Source organism: Protopterus annectens, chromosome 7.part0 (genome assembly GCF_019279795.1).
Source record: "Protopterus annectens isolate FY-2018-M chromosome 7.part0, PAN1.0, whole genome shotgun sequence".
Taxonomy (NCBI): Eukaryota; Metazoa; Chordata; order Ceratodontiformes; family Protopteridae; genus Protopterus; species Protopterus annectens.
In genome coordinates this window covers 1,578,138,794-1,578,155,954 of record NC_056739.1, presented here as the reverse complement: position 1 = coordinate 1,578,155,954, position 17,161 = coordinate 1,578,138,794, and the positions used below count along the sequence as shown (strand labels likewise).

Genomic DNA, 17,161 nt, shown 5'->3' with positions numbered 1-17,161 from the left:
TTATTTGGCTTCATGGCCAAGGGGCTAATGATAGTGAACTTCCCTGTGGCACCCTTCAGAAGGTTTTATGTAGGGGTATTTCAGTGAACTTCTGGAGCTCAGTGGCCTTAAATTTTAAATCCTATGAATCTACACATAAAAAATTCAAAATGTTGTGAAACTCATCTCATAGTGTGTGGTCACACACTCCAAATCTGACTGTAAGCAGCCCATTAATTACCTTTACCTATGTATTGTTTGTCATTACAGATATTTCTGCCCATGGGTGTGACGGGGGCATTGTCAATCTGTCCAAGATGTGTGGTTGCATTCAAAGGCCAGTTGTACATCAGTATATGTATGATAAAGACAGTCTTTCTTACATTCCAGGAAGTCATTTGGTATGCCATCAAGCAAGGGGGAACTGTGAACCCATTTCTAGCCCCCGTTTGTCAAGAGGCAGTGAAAGTATGAGGATGGGTATGTCCACCAGCTGCTTTTATGTTGCAAATGACATCCCGGTAGAAACCAGCTGTCTAGTAATTAGGCTCATAACATTGGCTTCTGTTGCCGTTTCAGTGGTTCCTCGTTCATTAGTAATACAACAGCTGTTCTAGAAAAACCCAATGCAAAACGAAAGAACTTCGGCAACCCGAACAAAACTGTTGACAAAATGTTAACAGCAACCGAAGCAGAGAATGAAATGGCCACACAGTCAAATCATTGAACAGGAAATGATGTTAAAATGATAGACATGACTTTGAAATACTTTTATTATCTTAGAATTACAACCATTTGTTCACATCAAATAGTGACTCATAATTATAGAAGCTCATAAGGCATCACAGTATAGGGAGTTATCATCATATAGTAGGTTTTTTAGCCACATCAGTTCCTGTCTTATATACATATATTTATACATTGTTGTAATTCTAAGATATGTTGGCATGAGTTGTCTTGATACGGCCAGTAGCTATAAATCCATGTCTATGTTAAATGGAGTGTTATATGGATAATTGGAGGAAATAAAAGTATTTCAAAGTTATTTTTAAGGAATGACCAATGACGAGTAATAATAATTTCTTGTACATAAAAGTGTCATTTTAGTGTTTTACATTTTTATATTTGAATGTAAATAGTCATGTCTATCATTTTAACATCATTTCCTGTTCAATGATTATAAAACCAGGACGTAGGGAGGCGTCCTGGTTTTTCTGAAGAAGTCCACGTGACATTAAAGTGGAAGAAAGCTTAAAAATACTATTTGACTGTGTGGCCATTTCATTCTCTGCTTCGGTTGCTGTTAACATTTTGTCAACAACAGCTGTTCTGTTATTAGGGAAAGCCTTGCTATGACTATTTGTCTCTTAGACCATCACCAAGTGCAGCAGCTTATTCTCCCTGTTCCTTTCTCTTGGGGAGTGTGTCCTGGGATGTTGTCATGTAAAAGTAGCTACCAAGACTCCTCATGTCCTCTGATTCTGAGGTTTATTCATTAAGCTAAGTAGCACAAACCTATAGTAATTTTCATAACCCCATTTTGGCTTTATGCAAGTCTAGTTGCACTTTCTCCAGCCTCACCTGTTGGAGAAGTGTCTCAGCCTTCAGCTCTTAAGGACCCTACTATCCCATACATCTGGCAAGTCCCATCCAGTTCTGTACTTCCTGTGCCCAACTGCTTGGTTTCTGCAGTTCAACAAATGTCCAGAGGCTCTTTTACCCCTGTCAGGTAGTCTAGATTTTTACCTCTGCAAAAAAGCCCAATGCACTGAAGACTTGAAAAACTAAATAGGCTAATTTTCCATATGAATTTCATCAAAGGGTGTACTTCCTTTTACTGTTCATGTAACAACAGACTTGAACTATTTAGCTAAAATGTTTGACGTAGGCCACATCTATTTTTAAGTGCATCTTGCTACTGTTTCTTATTTATATCAAGGTGCAAATCTTATGTCTTTAGCCAAGACCTTTTCGAAAAATACCTTTCTTCTAAGTACCCTCCCTCATGGATTCTGTCCTGTTATTGGACTTAAGAAACTTAATTTCCCACCATTCAAACCATATTTTATGGCATAATGAAAGTACTTATTTTGTAAAGCACTTTTTCTAGGAGCAGATAACATCAGCCAGAAGAATTTCTGCATTGCAAGCCTACAATACTTATTTGAATAATCAAATTTTTTATACAAGGATAGGGTCTCCTTTCATAATACTCTTCATTCATGCCAGAGATAGTCACTAATTCAAATTTGAACCAGTGTGTTCATCTTTCTGTCTTTTTCTGTAATTATTTCAGTATGGTAGAATATTGTGCTACATGGAGCTGAAAGCTCAGGTTCTATTTGGAGAGAATAAAATCATTCACTTCTTCATAACTTTGCATGACAAAATAAAATTGGCTGTAAAGTGCCTGTGATTAGTTTAGCTAAATGGCTGACAGGTTTTAGTAAATTATTAAACATTATTATGAAATGTATAATAATCCTTTGCTGTTTAGCCCTAGGACCAGTCTTGATACCAGTTTTGGTACATTAGTGATTATGTCTCAAGCAATTTTCTATAATATAGCCTTAGTTGTGCAGCAGCTACTTTGTCCTCAATGAATACTTTTGCAAAACATTATAAGCTAGATGCGATTTTCAGATCCAGATCTTCCTTTGGGTATGTTCCCATGAATGAGAACACATGGGAAAATAACATGAAACTGTGCAGTGCAGGGACTTCCTCATATCAAATGTGAAAGTTACATACTTATGTACATAGCATAAAGATAGAAATGGATGAGCAGGTCGTACACTCTCAGTAACATCCCTACACCCTGCCATTCATCTTGGTGCAAAGGTCTGTTTTATGTATTGTCTGCCTTGTGTAGCATACTGTAATCTGAGAGGAAGGTCTGGTCACAGAACAGCATGGATAAAGCCAAGGGATTTAATAGCATGGGAAAGCTTAAGATGCTGAGCTGCCTTTGTCTGATGGAATTAGTCCTACTGTTAGCAGAGATGAACCTGCTCATCCAGAGTTGTTGCTTATGGTACTATCTAGGTTATTGTTTTTTTGTAAAGTAAGATATCTATACTTTTAACAGTGTTTTATGGTTGCAAGTAGAAGAAATTGTTGTTTATGATAGTTTGCATAGCTGTGAACAATGATGATAAAAACATGTGACCATCTGTATGCTTACTGGTTTCATTCTCTTTAATGCAGGGAGAGAAGATATTTTATCTGATCAAACCAGCTCCAGCAAATATTTCCCTCTATGAGCACTGGAGGTCATCTTCCAATAACAGTGAAATGTTTTTCGCTGACCAAGTAGACAAGTGCTACAGATGTTCTATAAAACAAGGACAGACACTTTTCATCCCAACAGGTTTGCATTTATTAGTATCCATTATAGTGTGGACTCACCAAGTAGACAACTGCTACGGATGTTCTGTAAAACAAGGACAGACACTTTTCATCCCAACAGGTTGCATTTACTAGTATTCATTATAGTGTGGGGGGTGTATATGTTTTACATAATGGACTCACCAAATGGACAAGTGCTGTAGATGTTCTGTAAAACAAAGACAGACACTTTTCATCCCAACAGGTTTGCATTTATTAGTATTCATTATAGTGTGATGGCTTATGTATGCTATACATAATGACTCACCAAGTAGACAACTGCTACAGATGTTCTGTAAAACAAGGGCAAACACTTTTCATCCCAACAGGTTTGCATTTATTAGTGTTCATTATAGTATGATGGGTTATGTATATTGCACATAACAGACTCATTAGTATTTTATTAACTATTAAAGATCACATTTTGGGGCAGTTGATAAGATGTAGAGCGTCACACTGAACAGTGTAGTGTTAAGAAATCTGTGTTGATACTTTTTACAAAAAAGTAGTAGTAGGGTCAAGTACAGTGAAGAAACATAAGATTTTTTTAAATGGAGTAGGAAACATGGAAAGCTATCGGCGAAGGATTGGCAACTTACCTGCCAAGCAGGGAAATTGGCCAACTAGGTGAATCAAGTTGTCCTCTTACTGTTTTTATATTCAGTCTTGGATCATATCTGCCGCTACTACCTTTGATATCCCCACTACTTATGCGTTTGCTTGCTTGTTTATTTTTTTAATTTGAAAACAAGGTAAACTAAAGATTATAAATATGGGTGTTATTTAAATTTAAGGTACTTACATTATGGGGCATCTCAGAGAATTATTGCTTAGAATAAGTACAAAATGTTAAAGTTCTTTACAGAGATTTTATGAATGGTTGCTATTTACAAAAAGATAAAGAAAATTATTTTGATACACTGACCTACTCTAACAGAGGAAATGAGTAGTTCAGGCAAACATATCATTTAGGTTTTACATTGACATAAACATAGTAACTGTATATGAAAATTGTATGTGCATAATGAACGTTTATATAAATTACGTTTAGTGTAAGATAGTTATAGGAGAGTTGTGATTTTGTTTAGACAGTCATGTACCGTATTTCCCCGAAAATAAGACCTAGCCAGAAAATAGGCCCTAGCATGATTTTTCAGGATGGTCGTAATATAAGCCCTACCCCAAAAATAAGCCCTAGTTAACATCATACCCATATGTAGGTAATTAAATATAAATAATATTATTGACAGCTGTTGACTGAGGTTATTGTACTCTGCTCATCATTTTCGGACCATTGGGAGATCCAACTTCTTCTCTTTGTGGAAGGCCGTAAGATTCTGTCCCCGGGAGTCCTCCACAATTCTTACTCTAACCCTAATCCACAAATATCCTCACTGACACTTGTCATTTGAGATCATTGGCCCATAAACATTGCCAAGTGTACTGAATGACCAGTTAAAGTACAGACACAATGTATGAATAATGTGCGCACTTGATAAACGGTTGTGGTTGTGTCTTTTTAACTGTCATAATTTTTGTTGCCACTCCTGTCTCATAACTCTTCAATCAACCCCCCCCCCCCCAGACAAGATGAGTGCAAAAAAAAGAGCTATTCCATTGAGTACAAGAACGGAATCATGGAGGACTCCCAGGGACAGAATATTACGGCTTTCTGCAAAGGGAGTTGGATCTCCGAATGGTCTGAAAATGGCAAGCAGAGTACGATAACCTCAGTCAACAGGTGGACGAGGGAAATGCAAAGAAGTGTAAGTGTGGATCAAGTCGGCAACCATTATTTCCTGAGCTGGAAGACATCATCTGTGAATGGATTGCTAACAGGAGAGCAAAGGCTTTGGTTGTGCACAGGGCTGATATTCAAGCATTTGCCCTTGCAATGGCACCACAATTAGAAATTTCACCAGAAGAATTCAAAGCATCACAACACTGGCTGGATGGCTTCCTTCAGTGATATGAATTGTCTCTAAGAAGATCAACAACACTGTTCAAGCGGGAAGATACTGAAGTTATTAAATGTGCACTTGCTTTCAAGTCCTTTGTTGATGGCATTGACTTTTCGAAATACCAACTCTCAAACATGATTGCTATGAATGAAACTGCAGTGTATATGGGCCAAGGATCTCAAACAAGAATTGATCACAGGGGTTTCTCATCAATCTACATTCCCTCCAGTGGTTACGAAAGTGGACGTTTTACCTGTATTTTGGCAGTTTGCCTGGATGGAAAGAAAACACCACCTCTAATCATTAGTAAGGGCAAGAAAGATAAGATTGAATGTGTTTCAGGCATTTACATTCTTGAAACTGAAAAAGCCTGGTGCACATGAGCAGTTATAAGGAAGTGGGTCGATCTAATGCTGCCACTTGTTTTGCGAGGTGGCAAAAGGGGTCTGCTAGTCTGGGATTCAGCCAGCACTCACTGCTCTAAAAACATGAAGAACTTCCTTGCAGAGAGAAGAGTAGATCAAGTAATGATTCCCGCAGGAAAGACTGCCTATCTCCAGACTCTTGATATTGCAATAAACAAGCCAGTAAAGGACCATTTGCGCACAGAACTCAATGACTACATTGAAAATAGAATGGAGAGAAATCAGCGTGGAAACTTTTTGAAGCCTATCCTACAAGAGGTCATGACTTGGGTGAAGAATTCATGGGATAAAATCACTGACAGCTGTTGTTGCCAATGCACTACAAGTAGGCCGCATGGACAAGAAGTGCTCATTAAAGGAGAGCTCTGTTGCTGGACATGACAGATTGGGGCCAATGATTCTACAGGAAATGGAGTCACAAGAAATTTAGCCCGGAATTCGGGATTTGGAGAGTTATGATGATGTTCCAGAAGAAGAAAACATGACTGTATTTGAATAACTTTTCCATTATCGGAGCAACAGAATGGATTGCTTCTGCTTTTAGCTGCCAGCAAGCTCTCGTCAGTTTTTTGACTTTATTGTACGGTATTAAGGAAGGACGACAAGGTGACGTGGTGGAATGAGGAAGTACAGGAGAATATACAGAGAAAGAGGTTGGCAAAGAAGAAGTGGGATTGTCAGAGAGATGAAGAAAGTAGACAGGAGTATAAGGAGATGAGGTGCATGGCAAAGAGAGAGGTGGCGAAGGCTAAGGATAAGGCATATGAAGAGGTGTATGAAAGGTTGGACACTAAGGAGGGAGGAAAAGGACCTTTATCGATTGGCTAGACAGAGAGACTGAGCTAGGAAAGATGTGCAGCAGGTAAAGGTGATAAAGGATAATGAGGGAAACATACAAGTGAGGAGAGTGTGTTGAGGAGATGGAAAGAGTACTTTGAGGAGATGATGAATGAAGACAATGAGAGGGAGAGAAGGTTGGATGATGTGGGGATAGTGAATCATAAAGTGCAGTGGATTAGCAAGGAGGAAGTAAGGATAGCTATGAAGAGGATGAAGAATGGAAAGGCTGTTGGTCCAGATGACATACCTGTGGAAACATGGAGGTGTTTAGGTGAAATGGCAATGGAGGTTTTAACCAGATTGTTTAATGAAATCTTGGAAAGTGAGAGGATGCCTGAGGAATGGAGAAAAAGTGTTTTGGTACCGATTTTTAAGAATAAGGGTGATGTGCAGAGCTGTAGTAACTACAGAGGGATTAAATTGATCAGTCACAGCATGAAGTTATGGGAAAGAGTAGTGGAAGGTAGGTTAAGAAGGGACGTGATGATTAGTGATCAGCAGTATGGTTTCATGCCGTGAAAGAGCACTACAGATGCACTGTTTGCTCTGAGAGTGTTGATGGAGAAGTTCAGAGAAGGTCAGAAGGAGTTGCATTGTGTTTTTGTAGACTTAGAGAAAGCATATGACAGGGTGCCTAGAGAGGAGTTGTGGTATTGTATGAGGAAGTTGGGTGTGTCAGAGAAGTATGTATGAGTGGTACAGGATATGTACGAGGGTAGTGTGACAGTGGTGAGGTCTGCAGTGGGATTGATGGATGCGTTTAAGGTGGAGGTAGGATTACATCAAGGATCAGCTCTGAGCCCTTTCTTATTTGCAATGGTGATGGATAGGTTGACAGATGAGATCAGACAGGAGTCCCCGTGGACTATGATGTTTGCAGATGACATTGTGATCTGTAGTGAGAGTAGGGAACAGGTGGAGGAGACCCTGGAGAGATGGAGATATGCTCTAGAGAGTAGAGGAATGAAGGTCAGCAGGACTAAGACAGAATATATGTGTGTGAATGAGAGGGAGGATAGAGGAATGGTGAGGATGCAAGGAGTAGAGGTGGCAAACGTGGATGAGTTTAAATACTTGGGATCAGTAGTTCAGAGTAATGGTGAGTGTGGAAGAGAGGTGAAGAAGAGAGTACAGGCAGTATGGAGTGGGTGGAGAAGAGTGTCAGGAGTGATTTGTGACAGATGAGTACCAGTAAGAGTGAAAGGAAAGGTCTGCAAGAGAGTAATGAGACCAACTATGTTATATGGGTTGGAGACAGTGGCATTGACAAAAAAGCAGGAGTTAGAGCTGGATGTGGCAGAGTTAAAGATGTTAAGATTTGCACTGGCTGTGAAGAGGGTGGACAGGATCAGGAATAAGTATATTAGAGGGTCAGCCCGGATTGGAAGGTTTAGAGACAAAGCCAGTGAGACAAGATTAGTTGGTTTGGACATGTGCTGAGGAGGGATGCTGAGTATATTGGGAAAAAGATGCTAAGGATGAAGCTACCAGGTAACAGGAAAAGAGGAAGGCCTAAGATAAGGTTTATGGATGTGGTGAGAGAGGACAGGCAGGTGGGTGGTGTGACAGAGCAAGATGCAGAGGACAGGAAGAAATGGAAACAGATGATCCACTGTGGCGACCCCTAATGGGAACAGCCAAAAGAAGATGATGTATGGTATTAAGGTAACATTTCATTATTAAAAAAAAATATCTCCTTGATAAAAATTATCAAGGGGTAATTACAAAGTAAGGCTGAACACATATATATCATATTCTGTGTGTACCACTTGTTCCCAGACTTCATTTGTATGATTTTCCATCATTCTTCTCTTATGGTTTGGGTAAGGAATAAAGAAAGCAACACCACTCAAAAAGTGACAGTTATTCACCTGTTTTATTCCTCTTGGAATGTCAGTACTTAATCTTTTGACACAGTTATTTCTGTAAGGTGAGATGAAACCTGTGCTTAAACTGGCAATGGAAAATAATTAGAAGTTATGTACTCACCATAACGTTCCATCTGAGTAGGTGGATTCATTTGTCTGCAACCTGTGGGTTATGGATCCGATATCGGATCCGAACCGGCATGGTTATCCAGCTATGGATCCGAGCTCTTAGCTCCTCCCCTCACCCATAATGCCCTGCTCTCCCTACATGACCTCAGATCGAGTTTGCCCTGAATCAAAATACCCTGGAAAGGGTAACACATAATATGCAGGAAACTGACAAGGCCAGGGGGATAGGAGGGCGGGATGGTTGCAGACAAATGAATCCACCAACTCAGATGGAACGTTATGGTGAGTACATAACTTCTAAATCTGAAGTAGGAGATTCATTTGTCTGCAACCTGTGGGACAGAGTCCCCAGCTACCTGAATCTTGGGCGGCCGTCATGGAAGGATATTCCGGAGCACCGCAGAGCCAAAGGATGCTCTACCTCTAGATGTGATATCCAGCTTGTAATGAGAAATAAAGGTATGAGATGAAGCCCAAGTGGCTGCTGAACAAATGTCATCCAGAGGAATCCTAGCCTTAAAGGCCGCTGAGGTAGAAACTGACCGGGTCGAATGGGCATGGACTCCCTCCGGTGCGGGCCTCCCAGAAGCCTGATAAGCTAAAAGAATACATTGCGAAATCCAGCGTGATAAGGAGACTTTGGAAATTGGCTTACCCAGATTGAATTTGGCAAAGGAAATGAACAACTGGTCGGATTGCCTATGACCAGCTGTCCTGTTAAGATAAAAATGAAGCTACCTGTGAACATCCAAGGAATGCAGCTTGTATTCACCCTTGTTTTGATATTTAGGAAAGAAAACAGGGAGGTTAATGGACTGATTAATGTTTGCTTCTGAAGCTACCTTAGGAAGAAAGGAGGGATTGGTCATGAGGTATACTCGGTCTGGATGGAAGACCAAGTAAGGAGGCTTCATGGATAAGGCTTGAAGTTCCGAAACTCTTTTGGCCGAAGTAATGGCTACTAAAAAAGCAGTCTTGAGGGATAAAAATTTAAGATCTACTGTGGCCGCAGGTTGAAGGGGAGCGGTCAAGGCCTGAAGAACCAAAGAAAGATCCCATGGAGGAACCGCTTGCTTGATAGGGGGTCTAAGGAGAAAGGTGCCTTTTAGGAATATTTTACACAATTTGGCAGACATAAGAGGTCCAGAGTCATGACCAACATGATAATGAGAAATGGCCGCGAGCTGCACTTTGACCGTGGAACTACTGGCACCATCATTAAAAAGAGTGGTTAGGAAGTCTAGCACCAGAGGAAGGGGAACGGTAAAGGGATCTAGACCTTGCCGCTCTTCCCAAATGGAGAATCGTTTCCATTTACTGTGGTAAACTTTCCTGGTAGATGGTTTATGAGCCACTACCAGGATTGCCTTAACGGGGGACGAGATACCGGGAGTCCTAATTAGGAGTGGAACTGGAGCAGCCAAGCAGTCACCTTCAGGTTGTCCAGATTCGGAGTTGGTAGGTTCGATGGGTGCAATATCAGATCCGGAATGGGATCTAGAATCCAAGGTGGATTCACCGAGTGAGACCTTAGGTAAGGGAACCAGATCTGTCGAGGCCAGAATGGGGCAATGAGGATCATTCTGCACCCCAACCGAGAGGCTTTCTGAAGAACTTGGAGCATCAGAGGCAAAGGGGGGTAAGCATAAAGAAGACCGGGAGGCCAAGCATGCACCAGAGCGTCTCTCGGGGAATCCCCTGGAGGAGGGATTAGAACGAAAAAACTGTTGCACTTGATGTTTGAGGGAGACGCAAAAAGATCGCAACAAGGAGCTCCCCACCGTGTGAAGATATGTTTCGCTACTTGAGCATTGAGAGACCACTCGTAAGGGGAGAGAATGGTGTGACTGAGCTTGTCTGCAAGGATGTTGGACCGACCCGGAATATGCGTTGCGATGAGAAAGTGGTTGGTGGAGATCGCCCATTCCCATACTCTCATGGCTTCTCGACATAAGGGATAAGACCTGGTTTCCCCCTGTTTGTTGATGTACCAGACCACCGACATGTTGTCTGACTGAATCGCAATTGTTCCCAGGGGAAGAAAGGCCTGAAGTGCTCGCAACGCCAGGAGCACTGCTCTCATCTCTAGAACATTGATATGCAGGGAGGTCTCTGAGTCGTTCCACATGCCTTGGACCGTCCTGCCTGCAAAATGCCCCCCCCCACCCGAGGCGGGAGGCGTCCGTGGTCACCATGGCGAGAGGGGGAGAAGCACAAAAGGGGCGGCCTCCGTGGAGATCCTGTGAGTGGAGCCACCACAAGAGGGACCGCTTGCAAGCCTTGCTGATCGCGATGGGATGATGCATAGGTAGAGCAAGGTAAGACCACTGAACTTGAAGTGTCCACTGAAGGACCCGCATGTTGAACCTGGCGAGTGGAAGAAGAGATATTGCTGCCGCCATGGACCCTAGAGCCCTCAGGACCAATTCCGCCGGAACAGAGCTGGAGTGGAGGATGGCCCGCACCTGGAGTCGCAGATTCTGAACTCTGTCGGCTGTGAGGAAGGCTCTTAACTCCCTCGTGTCTAATCTGGCACCTATAAAATCTATCAACTGAGTAGGGGCCAGGTTGGATTTTGCTACATTTATCGTGATGCCCAGGCGGGGAGCTAGATGAAGAAAGGAGTCTCGCGCCAATGATAGTAGATGCCTTGTTGGGGCGGTAAGAAGCCAGTTGTCCAGGTACGGGAAGACCTGCACCCCCTGAAGCCTCAGGTGGGCCGCAACCACTGCTAATACTTTGGTGAACACCCTGGGGGCTGTGGTGAGACCAAAGGGAAGGACCCTGAACTGGTAGTGACTGGCTCCCAGCCAGAAGCGAAGAACCCTCCTGGAACGTCTGTCCATTAGTATGTGGTATTACGCATCCTTGAGGTCTATAGAGCACATCCAGTGATTCTCTCCCAGAAGGGGGAGGATGGATTGCAAGGTGACCATCCGGAACTTCTCCTTGGGAACTGCCAGGTTTAACAGGGACAGGTCTAAAAGTGGTCTTAGGTCCCCCGTCTTCTTTGGCACTAAAAAGAACCTGGAGTAGAACCCTGATCCGATCTGGTCTGGGGGGACGGGCTGGATGGCTCTTTTCCCCAGCAGATGGCCAATTTCTGCCGAAGCTGCCTCCCACTGACCGGGTGGAACGTCGGGGAGGGATTTTAATTTTGGAATGTGATGAAAGGGGATCTTGTATCCTCCGGATATAATGCGGAGGACCCAGCGGTCTGATGTTATGGACTCCCATGCCGCTAGGTGCTCGAAAAACTTCCCCCGACTGCCTCCAGAGTGGAGCAGTCGGGCAACCCCTCAGGGCTGCTGTGCGGGCCATTCAGAGAAAGGTTCTCTGGACCCGAAATTCCTGGGAGCCCCTCTGCCCCTGGGGCGGCGTCCTCCCTGTCCTCCTCTGCCACGGAAGGACTGGTTGTCCGGAGCGGGTTGGGATTGCTGCGACTTCCGGAACCACATCTTCTTCTGGCTTTTTTGGTTCCTAGAGTAGGACCTCTGGGGCACAGAGAAGCAGATTCCGACGGCAGACAGCGTCTTCCCATCCTTCTCACTCTGGGTCAAGGTGTCACGAACCGTTTTGCCAAAATGGGCAGAACCATCAAAGGGGGCGTTTGTGAAGGACACCTTGAAGGGCACCGTGAAATCGCAATGACGGAGCCAGGCAAGGCGTCTAGTGACTAGGCCTACTCCTGCAGCTCTAGCGGCTCCCCAGTAGCATGGGACAGCAACCGCATAGAGGTATTCGTCACGGATCGAAGAGTGGCCATACGGGTGGAGTGCAAAAGTTTGTCCTCCTCCGATATGGACTCTAGGGGGGATGCAGCGTATTCTTTAATAAGATTGAGCTGCATCCTGGTAACATGTGCCAAGTAGTTGAGCGCCCTCACCGAGAAGGTCGCTGAACTAAACATTCGCTTCCCCAAGCGGTCCATCATCCGAGACTCCTTGCTCGGAGGATGGAATGAAGGACTCTCCTGGGCGAGTTCCTTCTTGGTGGCTGCTGCCGTCAACATGGCATCTACCGGAGGCCCCTTACTCCAGTGGGCACGGTCTGCAGGGGGGCTAAGGATTCTGTCTGGCCTTTGGGGATTGGCTCCACGGTGTACGGTTCCTTCCACGCCCTGGTGGTAATAAGGTCCACCAGGGGGTTGGCAGGAGGGGACACCCAAGAGGTAGATGGGCCCGCTTCAAATGCCTCCAAGAACACGGACTCGTCCGAGGAAGACTTGGGGGCAGACCACCCACCCCTTATGCGAAGCATTTCCATGATGTCTCCAAAGGAGACATCCTCGGGGAGTGATCTTGGGGAGCCTTCCCCTTCCTCCAAAACGGTGTCTTCAGTTAAAGACTCGGGGGAGTCTATGTGGCTCCTTTTACACGTATGCTTGCAAGGGGCTTCCTCGGGGGGGCTGTCCGAGGAGCCCTCGCAAGCAGTGTCTTGTTCCAAAGGGACAGCTTGGGGCACTGAAGCGGGCTGTCCCAGTGGCCGGATGGTGGAAGCCTGACCCAGTGCAGATGGAGCACGGGAAGGAGCCGAAGCAAGTGCCGGGGGTCTGGAAGCCCTCAACAGACCCCTCTCCACTACATCAAAAGCCGAGGGGGAGCCAGCCTCGACCAAAGGATCCGAATGTCGGCTCCCCCTCGGATCCGAAGAGTGGATCGGAGCCGGCCCCGAGACACTCGGATCCGAGGGACCAGTGCGCTCCGACACAGATGGCGCCGAAGGCACACTAAATCCCCCGGATCCGAAGCTCGGAGCCAGGCTCCGAGAGGTCAGATCCGAAACACTCGAGGGCAGGGTCGGATCCAAAGTACCTAGTACTATCGGCGCCGACCCACCACCGGCTCCGAAGCTGCCCGGCTCCGAACGCTCTGAACCCGGGTAGCGGGTCGGAGAAGGAGCTATGAAAAATGGGGTTGAGCTCCCCCCCAGAGGGCGGGGAGGCAGGAGCACTCCCATCTGCATCTGGGCCTGGATGAATCTTCTCATCATCCGGTCCAGATCAGCGTCGGAAAGGCTATAAGTGGATCTCGAAGAGGCTACCGAGGTAGGCCTTGAGTGCCTCCTCGATAGCCTCGACGGAGATCGGGTCTCCTCCTCCTCAGGCCCCGGTGAAAAGCAGACCAGAGACCGGAGCCGAGGGGGGGGGGGGGAGCCAGCAGCCAAGGAGGCCAGAGGAGAAGCCCGCTTAACTGGCGGGGCCGAAACGGAGGTCTCGGCCCACCACTTATGGTGCTTCTCTCTCCGATCCTTTTTTCTTGCCTCTCTCTCCTCCAACCCAGCAGCGGGAGGTTGAGTCCCAGGTGGAGGAGGGGGAGCAGGTGAGGAGGGAACCGAAGCCACGGTACCCACCACAGGAGCGGGAGCCGAAGCCGAGTCCAGGGGTAGAAGTCCCGCCAGGACCAGCTTCGACCTCCGCTCCTTCAATGCCCTGGGGTTGAACCCTGCACAAATGGAACATCCAGAAGTGAGGTGTTCAACCCCAAGGCATCGAACGCACCGAGTGTAGCCATCAGCAGGTGAAAGCTTATGGCCACACCTGGAGCACTTCGAGAATATTGCCTTAGGGGCTTCTGACATAACTAAAGTCTTCTTTTTTTTTTTTTACAAAAAAAATAAAAGACAGAGAACTAGTACTAAACTAGCACACACACAAGGCCCCAAACAGTACACTCAAACAGAAACTACGACCAGCGAGGGGAGGGTATAAAGTTAAAGTTTTAAAAGTAAAAATTTTAAACTGAAACTATGAAAAGGGAAACCTAACACAATCACTCAAAGCTAACTGCAAAAATTCAAAATAAAGCTTTCTTTAGGTAAAATAGTCACTTAGCTGAAGAGCTCAGACGATCCAAGACCTGGTTACCAGCGCGGCAAACTAGATCTCGGGTCATGTAGGGAGAGCAGGGCATTATGGGTGAGGGGAGGAGCTAAGATCTCGGATCCATAGCTGGACAACCATGCCGGTTCGGATCCGATATCGGATCCATAACCCACAGGTTGCAGACAAGTTAATCTCCTACTTCAGATCTTGCATATTTAGTTTGGTTAAGGACGATTTAGAATGGCAAACCATTGCTGTTTGTGTTAGACATTTAGATTTATTTTAAATGTATACAGTTCCACTCTTGAATGTGTATTTTATGTGTTGTAGAAACTTAGCATTTTTAATTGACTTCAACACATGTATTGAGATTTTTCTGCACTTTCTGTTAAGCATGAAATATCGCAGTGTGAAAGCCAAGGTGTAGATATTCTGAAGTTGAAATGTTTGTTGCACTGTTTATGTAGAATTCTCACACAACTGTTAATGCATTACCTAGAACTTTTGCCCAATAACGGGAGAAAATGTAGATTTGTGTACATGAATAAATGTAGATTTTTGTACATGAATAAATGTAGATTTGTGTACATGAATAAATGTTTATTTTTGTACATGAATACCGGTAAATGTAGATTTTTGTACATGAAAAAATATAGATTGTAGTACATGAATAAAAAAAATAAGACATCCCTGGAAAATAAGCCCTAATGCGTCTTTTGGAGCAAAAAAAAATATAAGACCCGGTTTTATTTTCGGGGAAACATGGTAGCAGTTTTGTATTAGACAGCAGTGGATATTATATTAAGTAACATTGCATTAGCACTACATATCCAGATAATGTGATTCAGAAAAAAGAAAACTATTAAACTGAAGTGTCATATACTTTTGTATTTCATTTATCCCTTTCTTGGTCTGTGCTGCATGTTTATTATGCTACTTAGACTTTAGACCTTGCATGAACGTAATTCAGTGCTGCCTACAGGTACAGCATCTTGTTCCAAGGGACTGGTGTTATTCATATGCGAATAGTGTTGATAAAAATGTATGTTTTCGAGGCTATGTTTCTTGAGTAATTTATAGTTTTGCAGAATCCATTCGTCTCCTGAACTCTTTTGTGCATTATTATTTAATGTAAGTTATTCTTTAAGTTTTTAAATGGGATTGAAATTGCCACAGTTATACCTGTCAGAAATTGATTTTTTCCCTGCTTGGCAGGTAAGTTGCCAATCCTTCTTCTGAAGGAAATACTTAACTTGTACTGTCTTGTGACATTTAATTGATGGATTTCTGTGTTTCTTTGCATTTTTTAGTATATATGGAATCACAAACAGTACACTATAACTTTTACGAGTTCTCTTCTGAAGGAATTACTCAGTTGGTCTTATGAAGTGTGTTAGATTTCTGTATGTTTCTTTACAGTTCTCAGAAAGTGTAGAATCATGAGAGGACATTATAAATAGTGTTATTTTCCTGGCTTATGTTTTACTTGGTTCCAGAACTGTAGCTCTCAGTTTTACTTCCAGAATCAAGGACAGTGTCAAACATAAGTAGGGTTAAAGGCCGCAAATTAAGGACACTTTTTAAGTTTTGGAAGTATTGACTTAGAAGTTGATGAAATAGGAGAATGTGAATTAATATACATTTCCTGAAGTAAAAGAATTCTGTAACTTTAATTATCATTTGTTGACTGAAATGCACCTATGTTTATCAAAAAAATCATCAAGTAGAGGAGGGACAAAGAAAATTTTTGAGCCAAAAATCAGGGATGCCTCCAGAAACCAGGGACATTTAAGAGGTATGACCAGAGCACAAGATAGATTGCTTTGTTTTTCATCATGTCAGAGGTTTATGAGAAGGATATTTAAAGAGAAAAATGTTCTCTTCCACATTTTTGAAAAAAGAATTTAAAAGTTTCTGACACTTGCTAATAGCTTACTGAGAAATATTTCAAAGGCAGATCATTTGTACATTCTAGCCTCTCTGAAAACATTTCATTGATCTCTTGGACATGTTCCTCTTAAGGAACAGATTAATACAACTGAAAAGTTAGGTCTTTGAATGATTGTCAGTTTTATTTTTTGATTTGAATAATAAAGTATTACCTGACAGCATTTTTCATCTGAGTTCTTTCTGTAGTGAGGCCACTTTATCTGTTTATTTATACGTTATTGACTGAGTTAGTCACACTAGGCCAGTGGTCTCTTTTCAGGGGACAACCAAGGTGGTATTCATGCTGTTCAAAGTAAATTTTTCCAGGGCACTCCCACTGGAGAACTTGCCCTAGTCTTTGCATTAAGTGCCATGAGATCTTTTGTATCCACTTGAGCAATATGTGCTCTGTGATCTTTTACATCTGCCTAAGTTACAACCAATTCAAGCAGGTAGTGCATAGGCTGAATGTATTGGCTGAAGAAGGTAACACCTGGAGGCCCTGCAGACGTCCACTTTGGATGTTCAGGGGGAATATTACCAAAGGACCTAGGGGTGTTCTTCATACTTTTATTAGGAAGGAGGTACCAACTACCATTACAGAGTGTTGTACAGGGTCCAAGTCTTCTCTATTTTACAAAGCTGACATCCTTTTAAAGAAGAAACAAAAAACTAAACATGTTTCTGCTGCTCCTAAGGACCCTCAGAGTGAATGGCAGAATTTCACTCAAGGTTTGTTTAATGCCCTTATGACTCTGAAGCCTCCTCAAGGAATTTCTGTTCCAGCTCCCCCTTGGTCTTCTACTCCTCTTAAGAGGC

At 43.5% G+C, this 17,161-nt stretch overlaps 1 protein-coding gene across 5 annotated transcripts in view; it reads left to right on the top strand.

The window, feature by feature from the left end:
* Nucleotides 1–17,161, top strand: part of PHF2 (PHD finger protein 2) — a 3,400,138-nt gene that overhangs the window by 1,168,875 nt on the left and 2,214,102 nt on the right. For all 5 annotated transcript variants that reach the window (XM_044078128.1, XM_044078127.1, XM_044078125.1 and 2 more), the window contains exon 8: nt 3,187–3,349. In XM_044078128.1, the coding sequence (XP_043934063.1) occupies nt 3,187–3,349 (163 nt within the window). The remainder of the gene's footprint in view (nt 1–3,186; nt 3,350–17,161) is intronic.